The 13,199-nt window shown below is 43.0% G+C and overlaps 1 protein-coding gene across 1 annotated transcript in view; it reads left to right on the top strand.

The window, feature by feature from the left end:
• aacs (acetoacetyl-CoA synthetase) overlaps window positions 1-13,199 on the top strand; it is a 175,788-nt gene that overhangs the window by 44,563 nt on the left and 118,026 nt on the right. Inside the window, 1 exon segment of the mRNA XM_084338144.1 lies at window positions 6,312-6,409. Within this exon segment, the coding sequence (XP_084194270.1) occupies window positions 6,312-6,409 (98 nt within the window).

The following is a 13,199-nucleotide window of genomic DNA, read 5'->3' as shown; positions in this document are numbered from 1 at the left end:
AACAAGTCAAAATGCTCGCTATCTGCAAACAGCTCCACTGTCTGTGTATACTCTGCTTTGGTCAAATCATCACATTCAGCATGCCCTCAGCAGGGTATATCTGCGGCTCTGCAGATATACCCTACTCCCTCAGCTAGCCCCTTTCGTGACTGCGATGCAAGCCAGGGGCTCGAATACGCATCGAATCAATGTTATAAGACATTGATATCAGGAGCTATCTGTAGCTACTGCTAGCCGGCTAGATAACGTTAAGACAACGCCTCAGTGAACTATTTAGTTTACTGGGACATTTCGTTTAAACAGTGAGCTAACGTGAGCTAACGTGAGCTAACGTGAGCTACCTAGCTAACGGAGGTATCATGCACTACTAGACTATTGCTGGAGCATTTGTTGATATCAGGAGATATCAGTAGCTAGCCGGCTAGATACCGTTAGACAATGCCTCATGTATTAAACTAAAAGTGAATAGTTGACTGGGTCATTTAGTTTAAACAATAACAATAGCTACGTAGCTAACGTTAGCTCACAGAGGTCCCATGCACTAGACTAGAGCAGACTATTGCCGGAGCCTCTGTTGACACGGGTCTGGGAGGGGGAGGAGGAGGAGGAGGGGAGGAGGGGGAGGAGGAGGAGGAGGGGCAGTGCGCTGCAGCTCTGTGTGCTTGAGAGAGAAGTCAGCGAGTGAGAACTCCGCTAAGAATTGGATCATGTTTTTCAATCGGTTTTCACGATCGGCGAAAAGAAAGCATTGTCGGAATTCACAGATCTCATATTTATACTGAATATCGGCCGATACCGATTGCTGGCCGATCGATCTGGGCATCCCTAGTAGGAACCATGCTAGTATAGACTAAGACAAGAGAGTAGTTGGTGAGTAGGAGCCATGCTAGTATATCTGCCAGTCTAACCACTGAACTGTAACAGTGGATGTGAATTACCTTGCTCAAGGGCACCTCCATTGCAGTGACTGATAGAGAACACACACACACACACACACACACACACACACACACACACACACACACACACACACACACACACACACACACCACACCACACCACACCACACCACACCACACCACACCCAGACAGTCTGAGACCTCAGATGACCTTCCAGGCTGAGGCTAGACGCCACAACAAGCCGCCCCTGTTGCCTTGGCCTGGGGAAATAAAATTAACCCTTTAGTTACCATCATGTCCATCTCATTACTACTGGAGGATGTGGCCATTTGTTTTGGTCCTCGTTTTGGGTCCAGTTCAGTTTGCAGGATTAAAACAGCTGCTCATTGGATACTTTAGTATAACTGTAAAACACTGGTTGTAGTGTGTGTTTTTATGTGTATATGTATATGTATACGTCTGTCGAGAGGAAGTCAGCCGGGGGCTGTTCCCCCCCCCCCCACAATCGAAATATACATTTTCACAGTCAAATGTATGTTTTTATTTTTTTACAATTTGAACATAGAATATTGGTCGAGAGCCCTACTCTGTGGATACAGTGTCCACAACACTACACAGAGTAAAACGAGACTAATTTATTTGATTTAATTTATTTATTTGACTTGTGTATCTGAACCGTCGACTGGCAATCTAATGAGCAGCATAACAGTAATAGTAGGGCTGGGCGATATGGAAAAAAATCATATCGCGATAACGATATGATAATGTTATCATATTTCTCTATATCGATAATTATCGAATTGTTATAAGTATTAAAAAAAAAAAAAAAAAAAAAAAAAAAAGTGTTACATCCCCTCACACTCCAGTTCTCAGGCTGCAGCTGGTTTAAAAGCGAAAGTAAACTGGCTTCTCTGCTGGCTGTGGCTCCAGGGGAGTTGAACAGTTCTGGCTCTGCTAGTTTATTTTCGATCTTTTGGCGCTTTTTTGGTGGACAAACCACCGCACCATGACTCGTGACTGGAGTCTAGTTCTGCTAGCACACATAGCCTACTGTGTACAGACGGTTTCAAACTGTATTTTAAATCAGAAAGCAAACAAAAGCGTAACAGTAACAGTAAGAAGCATTTTGTATAAAAGTATTCTGTACTTCTGTATGACAACTATTAAAGAAACTTGGAACTTAGAAATAAATGGACAAGAGAAAAATAAATCTCAATTTGGTCAGTATTGTCATTTGGACAAGCAAAGCCATTACTTTAAGTTGCAGGCAAGAAAGACAAGTCTGTCCACTGTCTCTGGTTTTAAAACTGCCTTGTTGCAGGTCACACAAAAAAAAAAAGAAAAAAAAAACGATTTTTCGATTTTTTTAATTTCGATATTCGATAGCGATATTTATCGTTATCGTTATATCGCCCAGCCCTAAGTAATAGTAAACAAATGGACTCTTAACCCTTTCACTACCACACTACAGACGGTTAACCCTTTCACTACCACACTACAGAAGGTTAACCCTTTAAGCCTTAATTTAGGTAACTATTATCAAGATGCCTTTGCAGGGTCCAGGTAGTAGCCCCTCTAATAAGTACCATCTGCCCCACTGGTGAGGCGGTTCACTGCCTGGCTGGTTTAATTTGACTCTTACAGTCAATCACATTACATGTCAAGTGTTAGTGACGCTGTAATCTACTTATCCATTTAGGCCACAGCCAGTGAGCCTGTAACGGGGAACAACACTGGCCTGACAGCAGGGCGACATGGGACCAAGCAGGGACTGGACCTACCACGCCCTGTAGTACCTACCACGCCCTGTATTACCTACCACGCCCTGTAGTACATACCACGCCCTGTAGTACCTAGGGATGCCCCCCGGACCCCGGTTCTAAACGGGAACCGGTACTGAATTAGAAAAAAACTGAGTATTAATAAGCTCCGACGTTATCGGTACTGCTATCGATACTCGAGAAAGTATTATTATTATGAGTTTTTTTTTCCAGGAATTTAAACGTTGCAAACTATCTCTCCTCTCTCTGTCTCTGCACGAGAAGCGAGCCGCAGCAAGCCATTACACACACTTGTCGCGAGCCGCTCACACTCACACATACACGGGTAGGGACTGGAGGTGCCTGTCCGTGGCTAGCTACGTTAGCTACGGAGCTAATAGTCAGTTTCAGTGTTGCTGGATGGTACACTCTAACGCTAACGTTATGCCGAGTTCATACTACACTACACGTATGAACTCGACATAGCGTTAACGTTACTCCGTTTTCATGAAGTGTTTAATTAGCAGCAATCTGTTGTTGAACATTTAACGTTAACGTGGCTAGCTACGGAGCTAATAGTTTACCATCCAGCAACAACGTTAACGTTATGCCGACTCGCCGAGTTCATACTACACTACACTTATGAACTCGACATAGCGATAACATTAATCCGTTTCCATGAAGTGTTTAATTAGCAGCAATCTGTTCTGTTGTTGAACATTTAACGTTAACGTGGCTAGCTACGTTAGCTACGGAGCTAATAGAGTGTACCATCCAGCAACACTGAAACTGACTAACGTTAACGTTATGCCGACTCGCCGAGTTCATACTACACTACACGTATGAACTCGACATAGCGTTAACATTACTCCGTTTCCATGAAGTGTTTAATTAGCAACAATCTGTTCCGTTGTTGAACATTTAACGTTAAGGTAGGTATCCGATGCACTTCGTTGTAGTCATTTTGTAGTCTTATTAACTAAAAGATTTTAACAAAATAAAAAGCAGCAGCACTATTGCATAACTGAGTCGTGTTTGCTATGTATTTCTTTCTTTAGGGGAGTAGGACATTTGTTTCACAGTTTTAGCATGATGTTTTATAGATGGCCAGGTTAAACACAGGTTTTTGTTTTTTAAGAGGGGGGGGTTTGATTAACCCTACTACCCTACTACCCTCAGTACCTACACAATCAGACAGAAGCTACTAACCCTACTACCCTCAGTACCTACACAATCACACAGAAGCTACTAACCCTACTACCCTCAGTACCTACACAATCAGACAGAAGCTATTAACCCTACTACCCTCAGTACCTACACAATCAGACAGAAGCTACTAACCCTACTACCCTCAGTACCATACCTACACAATCAGACAGAAGCTACTAACCCTAGGGCTGGGCGATATAACGATAACGATAAATATCGCGATATATTTTAATAATCGATATCGAATATCGAAAAAAAAAAAAAAAAAAAAAAGTTTGACCTGCAACAGGGCAGTTTTAAAACCAGAGGCGGTGGACAGACTTGTCTTTCTTGCCTGCAACTTAAAGTAATGGCTTTGCTTGTCCAAATGACAATACTGACCAAATTGAGATTTATTTTTCTCTTGTCCATTTATTTTGTTTGCTTTCTAATTTAAAATACAGTTTGAAACCGTCTGTACACAGTAGGCTATGTGTGCTAGCAGAACTAGACTCCAGTCCACCAAAAAAGCGGCAAAAGATCGAAAATAAACTAGCAGAGCTAGAACTGTTCAACTCCCCTGGAGCCACAGCCAGCAGAGAAGCCAGTTTACTTTCGCTTTTAAACCAGCTGCAGCCTGAGAACTGGAGTGTGAGGGGATGTAACACTAAAGATGGCGGCAATGACAAAGAATTGCTGCAAAATAAACATACACCTGTTGTTAAAAATAATTTTTTTTTATACTTATAACAATTCGATAATTATCGATATCGAGAAATATGATAACATTATCATATCGTTATCGCGATATGATTTTTTTCCATATCGCCCAGCCCTAACTAACCCTACTACCCACAATCTATGCTCACCCCCAATATATATTTTTTAAATGATAAATATTGATACTTGGTGTCACTGTATCATGTATAATATCAGCCCGCAAAATATTGCGATATATTGCTGTATCTATTTCCCCCCCCCACCCCTAATAAGATAATGGCATCATCACAGCAACAGTCATGGATTTGGATCAGCAGAAATGGGAAGGTACTCTGTAGATGAAATCCTTCTTGGTGTCATATTGACACAAGGGACGTCCAGCTCGCTAGGCTGATAAACCACTTAGTCACTTCCATGAAATACTGCGTGTATAGCTGGGTTGGGTTTATATGGTCCCAGTAAAGCACTAGACTACCTCTCCCACATTCACTGGTTTATGTTGGTTTATTGCTGTTTTCATGGCATGAGGCTACTGGAGCTTTGTCTCCAAGTGCTGCAACACACTAGACTAGAGTGAGTGTACACTAGAGTGAGTGTAGACTAGAGTGAGTGTACACTAGAGTGAGTGTACACTAGAGTGAGTGTACACTAGAGTGCTACAGGAGGATAGGGACTGACACATTTTATTTCATACACAATTTCCCCTCAAATAAACTGATATTTATGTATCTCTATCTATCTATCTATCTATCTATCTATCTATCTATCTATCTATCTATCTATCTATCTATCTATCTATCTATCTATCTATCTATCTATCTATCTATCTATCTATCTATCTATCTATCTATCTATCTATCTAGCCTGTGATAATTACAGACTAAAGCCTCCAGCCTACAGTCTATAATAACTACAGTGTAATAACTACAGTATGACAACTACAGTTACAGCTTATAAAAAACTCTGATCACTGACCAGAACCACGCCCTTTCTGCTTGGCTTATAGGTGTTGTAGTCATCTATCACTGACCAGAACCACGCCCTTTCTGCTTTGCATATAGGTGTTGTAGTCATCTATCACTGACGAGAACCACGCCCTTTCTGCTTGGCTTATAGGTGTTGTAGTCATCTATCACTGACCAGAACCACGCCCTTTCTGCTTGGCTTATAAGCAGGTGTGGTACTTTCTCGAGAAATGAAACTAGGGACACGTGGAGTGGAGTATTCATATAATGGAGTATTCATTTAACTAGGGGTATAATTCATAACCTTCATTATATCTCATACTGACCTCAGCGTCTTGCTTCACCTATTGGACAAAAGGGCGAAGCTGGCGGCCATCTCCTCTATAGTTTACTGCTGTGACCTCATGATACCATCTCTCTCTATCATTCCACTCTATCGCTTCAGTTGTTTCCTGTCGCTGTCTCCTCTCTCTCTCTCTCTCTCTCTCTCTCTCTCTCTCTCTCTCTCTCTCTCTCTCTCTCTCTCTCTCTCTCTCTCTCTCTCTCTCTCTCTCTCTCTGATGTGAATTGCCATGATGTCATTGAGGACCTTGTGTTCACCTTTATAGATCAGTCGTTAAGAGATTACATTTATCGTCTCCACTGGGCTTATTAGCAAATGAAATATATTCTGACTGCCCTGTGTGATATTGACCACTCCCTCTCTTTCTCCCTCTCCCTCTCTCTTTCTCCTTCTCCCTCTCTCTCTCTCTCTCTCTTTGTGTATCTCTCTCTCCAGGTTACCTACCTAATGGTATTCATGCTGTAGAAGCCATGTTAGCAGCCTCCAGCATCGGAGCAATATGGAGCTCCACTTCTGTGGACTTTGGAGTCAACGTAAGGACCGTGTGTGTGTGAGTGTGTAGGTGTATGTAGGTAATTATACAACGGCATGCAAATTTCTCGATTCTGATTGGCTGAAACAGCCATTTACACGTATGTATAGGGCTCAATCCACGCTCCTGGTCCCAGGACCCGCCCACAACCGAATCACATCACTCCGCCAGGATCACTCCGTTGGGAAAAACAAGATGGCGGACAATAATCTTTAACAAATGGATATGTTGATAGCGTCATAACGACTAAATATAAAGCGATTATGTCACGGCAAATGTCTTAGTCCTTTAAACAATGTTGGATGATGTAATTGATGGGTCATGAGTCATTGTAGAACAAAAGAAAAATCGCGGTTTGATTGATTGATTATTTGCAATTTTATTTTAAATTTCTTCTTCCTTCCCCCTGACTGCAGCGCTCACTCTCACACTGTCCGACGCTGGCAGTGTTTTTCATTCATTTTCATTGAGTCCATTCCAAAATCACTTATGTCATCTGGGAGACGACAGGGGGCGCTTTTTTCCACAATGATCGCCGGCGCCGCTCGGCTATACTCGGGTAGGCTCGGGTGATGCAATATGATTTCAGATCGCTAAAAATAAATAAAAAAAAAAATTCAGAGAAATCTCGTGAGTGGCTTTCAACCACCTATAAAAAAACACGAGATATCTCGTGAGTGGCACGGAAAGAGTTAAGTGAGCATGGTCTATTGAATTGATTGATTGGTTGATTGCTAATTTTATTACTGTACGCCTGGTTTCCAACTGGTTAAGTTTAGGCCCTCTAAAGTAGGTTTAAAAAAATTTATAAAAAAATAGGGCGAAGAAAACGTTTTTTTCCCTATAGGGCAAAGAAAACTTTTTAATTTGTTTTACCTACTTTCTATAGAAGCATCTAAGAATGAAGTTCTATAGAAAGTAGGTCTGCATACCCTTAACAATTGTGTGTATTTAGCCGTACTGTATTGTACCCATTCTGCATCTGGTAATAAAATGTTCAATCAATCATTCCAATAACACACAGTTGGATGTGTTAGTTTGTTGGATCCGTTGGATGCACTTCCGAGCTGCTTCCACATGAGGCAACTTCTCTCAATCATTCCAATAACACACAGTTGGATGTGTTAGTTGGTTGGATGCACTTCCGAGCTGCTTCCACATGAGGCAACTTCTCTCAATCATTCCAATAACACACAGTTGGATGTGTTAGTTGGTTGGATGCACTTCCGAGCTGCTTCCACATGGAGGCAAATTGTCTTTTTTGTTGTTGTGGGAACTACTTTTTCTGGCGGATGGTTTTTTCAATAAATCTTCGATTAATGTGTGTTTATTGTATAACAATAAGGTTGGATGAATGTGGCAGTTGTATAAAAGCATTACACCACTTGCAGTCGTGATTTGTGAACAATAAACCATGCCTAGGGGGGTCGGCTGCGCCTCGGGCCTAACGACCACCCCTAGGCATGGTTTATTGTTCACAAATCACTCCTGCGCGTGATGTAATGCTTAAAAACAGAATTGACAATATTTGATCTTTGATTTGAGCTCCATTATACTTTTAGTCAGGGGAGTGCCATAATTTCTCCATATAGCTGCATTATACTTTTAGTCAGGGGAGTGCCATAGTTTCTCCATATAGCTGCATTATACTTTTAGTCAGGGGAGTGCCATAGTTTCTCCATAGAGCTCCATTATACTTTTAGTCGGGAGTGCCATGGTTTCTCCATAGAGCTCCATTATACTTTTAGTCAGGGGAGTGCCATGGTTTCTCCATATAGCTCCATTATACTTTTAGTCAGGGGAGTGCGATAGTTTCTCCATAGAGCTCCATTATACTTTTAGTCAGGGGAGTGCCATAGTTTCTCCATAGAGCTCCATTATACTTTTAGTCAGGGGAGTGCCATGGTTTCTCCGTAGAGCTCCATTATACTTTTAGTCAGGGGAGTGCCATGGTTTCTCCATAGAGCTGCATTATACTTTTAGTCAGGGGAGTGCCATGGTTTCTCCATATAGCTGCATTATACTTTTAGTCAGGGGAGTGCCATGGTTTCTCCATAGAGCTCCATTATACTTTTAGTCAGGGGAGTGCCATAGTTTCTCCATAGAGCTCCATTATACTTTTAGTCAGGGGAGTGCCATAGTTTCTCCATAGAGCTCCATTATACTTTTAGACAGGGGAGTGCCATGGTTTCTCCATAGAGCTCAATTATACTTTTAGTCAGGGGAGTGCCATGGTTTCTCCATAGAGCTCCATTATACTTTTAGTCAGGGGAGTGTCATGGTTTCTCCATAGAGCCCAATGCAGGTAGGGGGCATTGCTGATTGGCTCGAACACGGAAGAAACCCATCTATAGACTGAAGTTGAGATTAGTTTTGTGGCTAGCTAGTTGTAGCTACAGGCATCCAGTATGAAGAACTGCATGGATTGTGCTGAGAAAGAAATCAACAGCATCATTGATAAGCAGGAAATATGGCTATGTGTCCAAAATCTGTATCTTACTCTTTAAAATATACAAAAGAAAACGATGTAGCCATGGTCAACTAGGGAGCAACCAGTACTACTTTCTGTGCCAAATCCAACTCTGAGTCCTACATCATTGAACAAAAATAAATTCAGTTTAATAAAATTGTCTCTGTTAGAGGTATCCGACAGACTTCTATGTGCCAAATATTCAGAAGACTGGGTAATGCCTCCTGATTGGCTGCATTAACAGTCATGCGGAAGCTGCTCCAGAAACGGTATCAGATTAACAGGGTTTTGCCATATACTGTATATAAAAAAACTAAAACTAAATAAAACAGGTTAGCTTGAAATGCAAAACCATTTTTTGTCTTAACCAAGACATGGACATCCTAGTAGCCTATCTACAAAAGTGGCGCCTACAGCTCAGCACCAGCAAGACCGTTTCAGCAGCATACCATCTCTGCAACAGAGATGCCAAGAGGGAACTGGAGGTATATGCTGACCACAAGCGTCTGGAGTCCCAGCAAGCCCCTAAATACCTTGGCGTGCGTCTGGATCGGACACTGTCCTTCAAACAACACCTCGAAGATGTCAGGGCAAAGACAACATCAAGGGTTGCGCTGATCCGACGCCTCGCAGGTACAACCTGGGGAGCCACTGCCAAGACCCTTCGGATATCCACCCAAGCCCTGGTCTTCTCGGCAGCAGAGTACTGTGCCCCAGTCTGGAGCAGAAGCCTGCACGTTAAAAAAGTTGATGCGGCTACTAACAACGCCCTCCGGATCATCACTGGATGCCTGAAGGCTACACCCGTCTTCCTGCTGCCAGTCCTTGCAGGAATCGCACCAGCTGGCCTACGACGAGAGGCTGCCACTCTCGCCCTAGCAAGGAAGGCAGTGAAGCATGACTGGCACATCCTACACAACACCACAACAACAACAGCACCTATGAGCAGACTCAAGTCCCGCCACCCCTACAACAAGGTGGCACAAGAGATGCTCCGTTCCACCACTGAGGACCTATCCAGAAATGGATGGCTGGCGGCAGCCTGGAAGAGAGAGTGGGAGAGTGCTGGGCCAACCCGTATCCACCACCACATCTGGGATCCAGGAGATGGCGCCACAGGAGACGATCTTCCACGCCGGCAATGGGTTCTGCTGAACCGTTTAAGATCTGGGGTTGGTCGCTTTAAAGCATCATTAAAGAAGTGGGGCCTGGCAGACAGCGCTGCATGTGAGTGTGGAGACCCTGAGCAGACTGTTGACCACATCCTGACCATCTGCCCCCTATACAAACCACCCTCGGAAGCCAGCCTCTTTGATGTGGGACCAGAGTTAAGGGCATGGCTACAAGATACGGAGTTGGACCTCTGACGTTACACGAAAGAAGAAGAAGAGCAACCAGTACTACTTTCTGTGCCAAATCCAACTCTGAGTCCTACATCATTGAACAAAAATAAATTCAGTTTAATAAAATTGTCTCTGTTAGAGGTATCCGACAGACTTCTATGTGCCAAATATTCAGAAGACTGGGTAATGCCTCCTGATTGGCTGCATTAACAGTCATGCGGAAGCTGCTCCAGAAACGGTATCAGATTAACAGGGTTTTGCCATATACTGTATATAAAAAAACTAAAACTAAATAAAACAGGTTAGCTTGAAATGCAAAACCATTTTAATCCCAACATGGTTGTTCTCACCTGGCAGGCTTTCGTGCTGGGATTTTGGAACATGGGAACATGCCAACATTATGGGAAATGCTGCTTACCGTCTTCTCCAGAGTCAGACAAGAAGAGAGATACCAATTTCCTCTCTGTACATCCAGTAGAAAGCTATCCGGCTGCAAGATAGCCTAGCTTAACACAAATGAATGGAAACAGATTTGAATATCTGTGATTTCGGAAAGAAATGCCTTTAATAAAAGCCCAGATAGCACAAATTAATGGAAGAGAATACAGACCAGCTAGCTTAGCTTAAAACTCTGGGAGAAGTGGGCGGCTACGTGGCGTAGTGGGCAAGGCGCTCGCCACGAATGCAGAGGCGCTGGGCTCGCCTGTTCGAGCCCAGCGCTCCACATTGCTTTCAGTTTAGCTGGTCGTTCATACTAATACACATTGGCCGTATTAGGGGGTGGGAAACTGATGGGTGGGGATCGGGCGTTGTGGACAGCGACTCCTACAGGTCGGTTGGTGCGCCTGCGCAGTAGAATCAGGAAGTGTCGGGGGCAGCGTGAGCCTCCCACACGTTAGTCCTCGCCACTGAGAGATCGAGCTGCGCAGGTGAAAAGATGCGACTGCTGTTACCTCAAGTACCGGAGGGGACTTGTGCTATGTATGACTTAGTCCACATTGCAGCCGGCTTGTGGGAGGCAAGAAACAGCGTTCGTGACAGGGGAGGGTTGAATTGGATGATACGAAATTGGGATGGGAGAAAAATATAGAAAAATGGGAGAAAAAGTGGATAAAAAAAAAACTCTGGGAGAAGTGTTTTTGGCTAACAGCTAGGCAAGCTGGTCCGTATTCTCTTCCATTCATTTGTGCTATCTGGGCTTTTATTAAAGGCATTTCTTTTCCAAAATCACGAAAAAAGGTACAATAACCATTGATGCACTTCCAGGCCACCTCACAATGTTTTTAAATAAATGTATTTACATACTACTGGGAGTTTGGTATTCAAGTCTTTTTTTTTTAAAGTCTTTAATTTGAATGCAATTCAAATATTGGAATGCATGGGCAAAATGGTAATTTCATGTCCTGACATACACACGCACACACACACACAGACAGACAGACAGACAGACAGACAGACAGACAGACAGACAGACAGACAGACAGACAGACAGACAGACAGACAGACAGACAGACAGACAGACAGACAGACAGACAGACAGAAAGACACACTGTCAACAGCAAGATAACATATACACAAGAGAACAGGCAGGTCAAACCTTGTAGCTAAATAGCACACACACACACACACACACACACACACACACACACACACACACACAGACACAGACACAGACACAGACACAGACACACACACACACACACACACACACACACACACACACACACTCCTGTCTGCAACGGCGGGGGAGAGTCAGACAGAGAGAAGCAGCTGAGTGCTGCGCTGTTTTAACACTTTGAGCGCCACGCCGGGTTTTCCTTTTTACCGGCTGAATGCCACCATCGGCGCCAATGTTAACGTTAATATCGCCTAATCTATGTTTTAAATTATGGCTATGTGTCTAATCTGCCCATCGCATTATCAAAGACTATTTTCCAGTCAGTGCTGTCAAGGCAGATTGTTTTTTTATCGCGTCGTTTCCGTTTCAGAGCATTTAGAAAAGCACCCGTTTCAGATAAAAAACAGCCCATTGTGGAGCATTCTATGAAAATCGTCTTTTACTGGAATATTCCACAATGTTGATACTCGTCAGCCTTTTTATGAATAGTTTTCAAATAAACGCTAGATGATCAATATTATACGTGCACGCAAGCACATTCGAGCCGCGCACGGATAATCGCCCGTTGATTTCCTCGCGGACTTTTACAGTGAAACCGAAAGAAGACATTTCACAAAACAGCTTATAACTTCATCAAACTTACTCTGATTATCCTAACACTGATAACATAGAGTCCTTACCTGACATCAGATGGTATCCAACTGGTATATTCCAATTCCTGATCACCATTCGAAAAAATCTATACGTGTATGGATCCAACGCGATACAGTAGAACTCCATGATCCGCGGGGATCTGAGGATCCAGAATGAACTCTGGTAACCCCGGCTGGATCAGTGGACTGGAAAATGTGGAGTACCGGATTTTTTTCCCCATTCATTTTCATTGAGTCCATTCCAAAATCACTTATGTCATCTGGGAGACGACAGGGGGCGCTTTTTTCCACAATGATCGCCGGCGCCGCTCGGCTATACTCGGGTAGGCTCGGGTGATGCAATATGATTTCAGATCGCTAAAAATAAATAAAAAAAAAAATTCAGAGAAATCTCGTGAGTGGCTTTCAACCACCTATAAAAAAACACGAGATATCTCGTGAGTGGCACGGAAAGAGTTAAGTGAGCATGGTCTATTGAATTGATTGATTGGTTGATTGCTAATTTTATTACTGTACGCCTGGTTTCCAACTGGTTAAGTTTAGGCCCTCTAAAGTAGGTTTAAAAAAATTTATAAAAAAATAGGGCGAAGAAAACGTTTTTTTCCCTATAGGGCAAAGAAAACTTTTTAATTTGTTTTACCTACTTTCTATAGAAGCATCTAAGAATGAAGTTCTATAGAAAGTAGGTCTGCATACCCTTAACAATT

The sequence above is a fragment of the Notolepis coatsorum genome (genome assembly GCF_963971535.1).
Source record: "Notolepis coatsorum genome assembly, chromosome: 2".
In the NCBI taxonomy this organism is placed as follows: Eukaryota; Metazoa; Chordata; class Actinopteri; order Aulopiformes; family Paralepididae; genus Notolepis; species Notolepis coatsorum.
The sequence above is the reverse complement of the archived record's forward strand: the minus strand, read 5'-3'. Positions and strand labels throughout refer to the sequence as shown.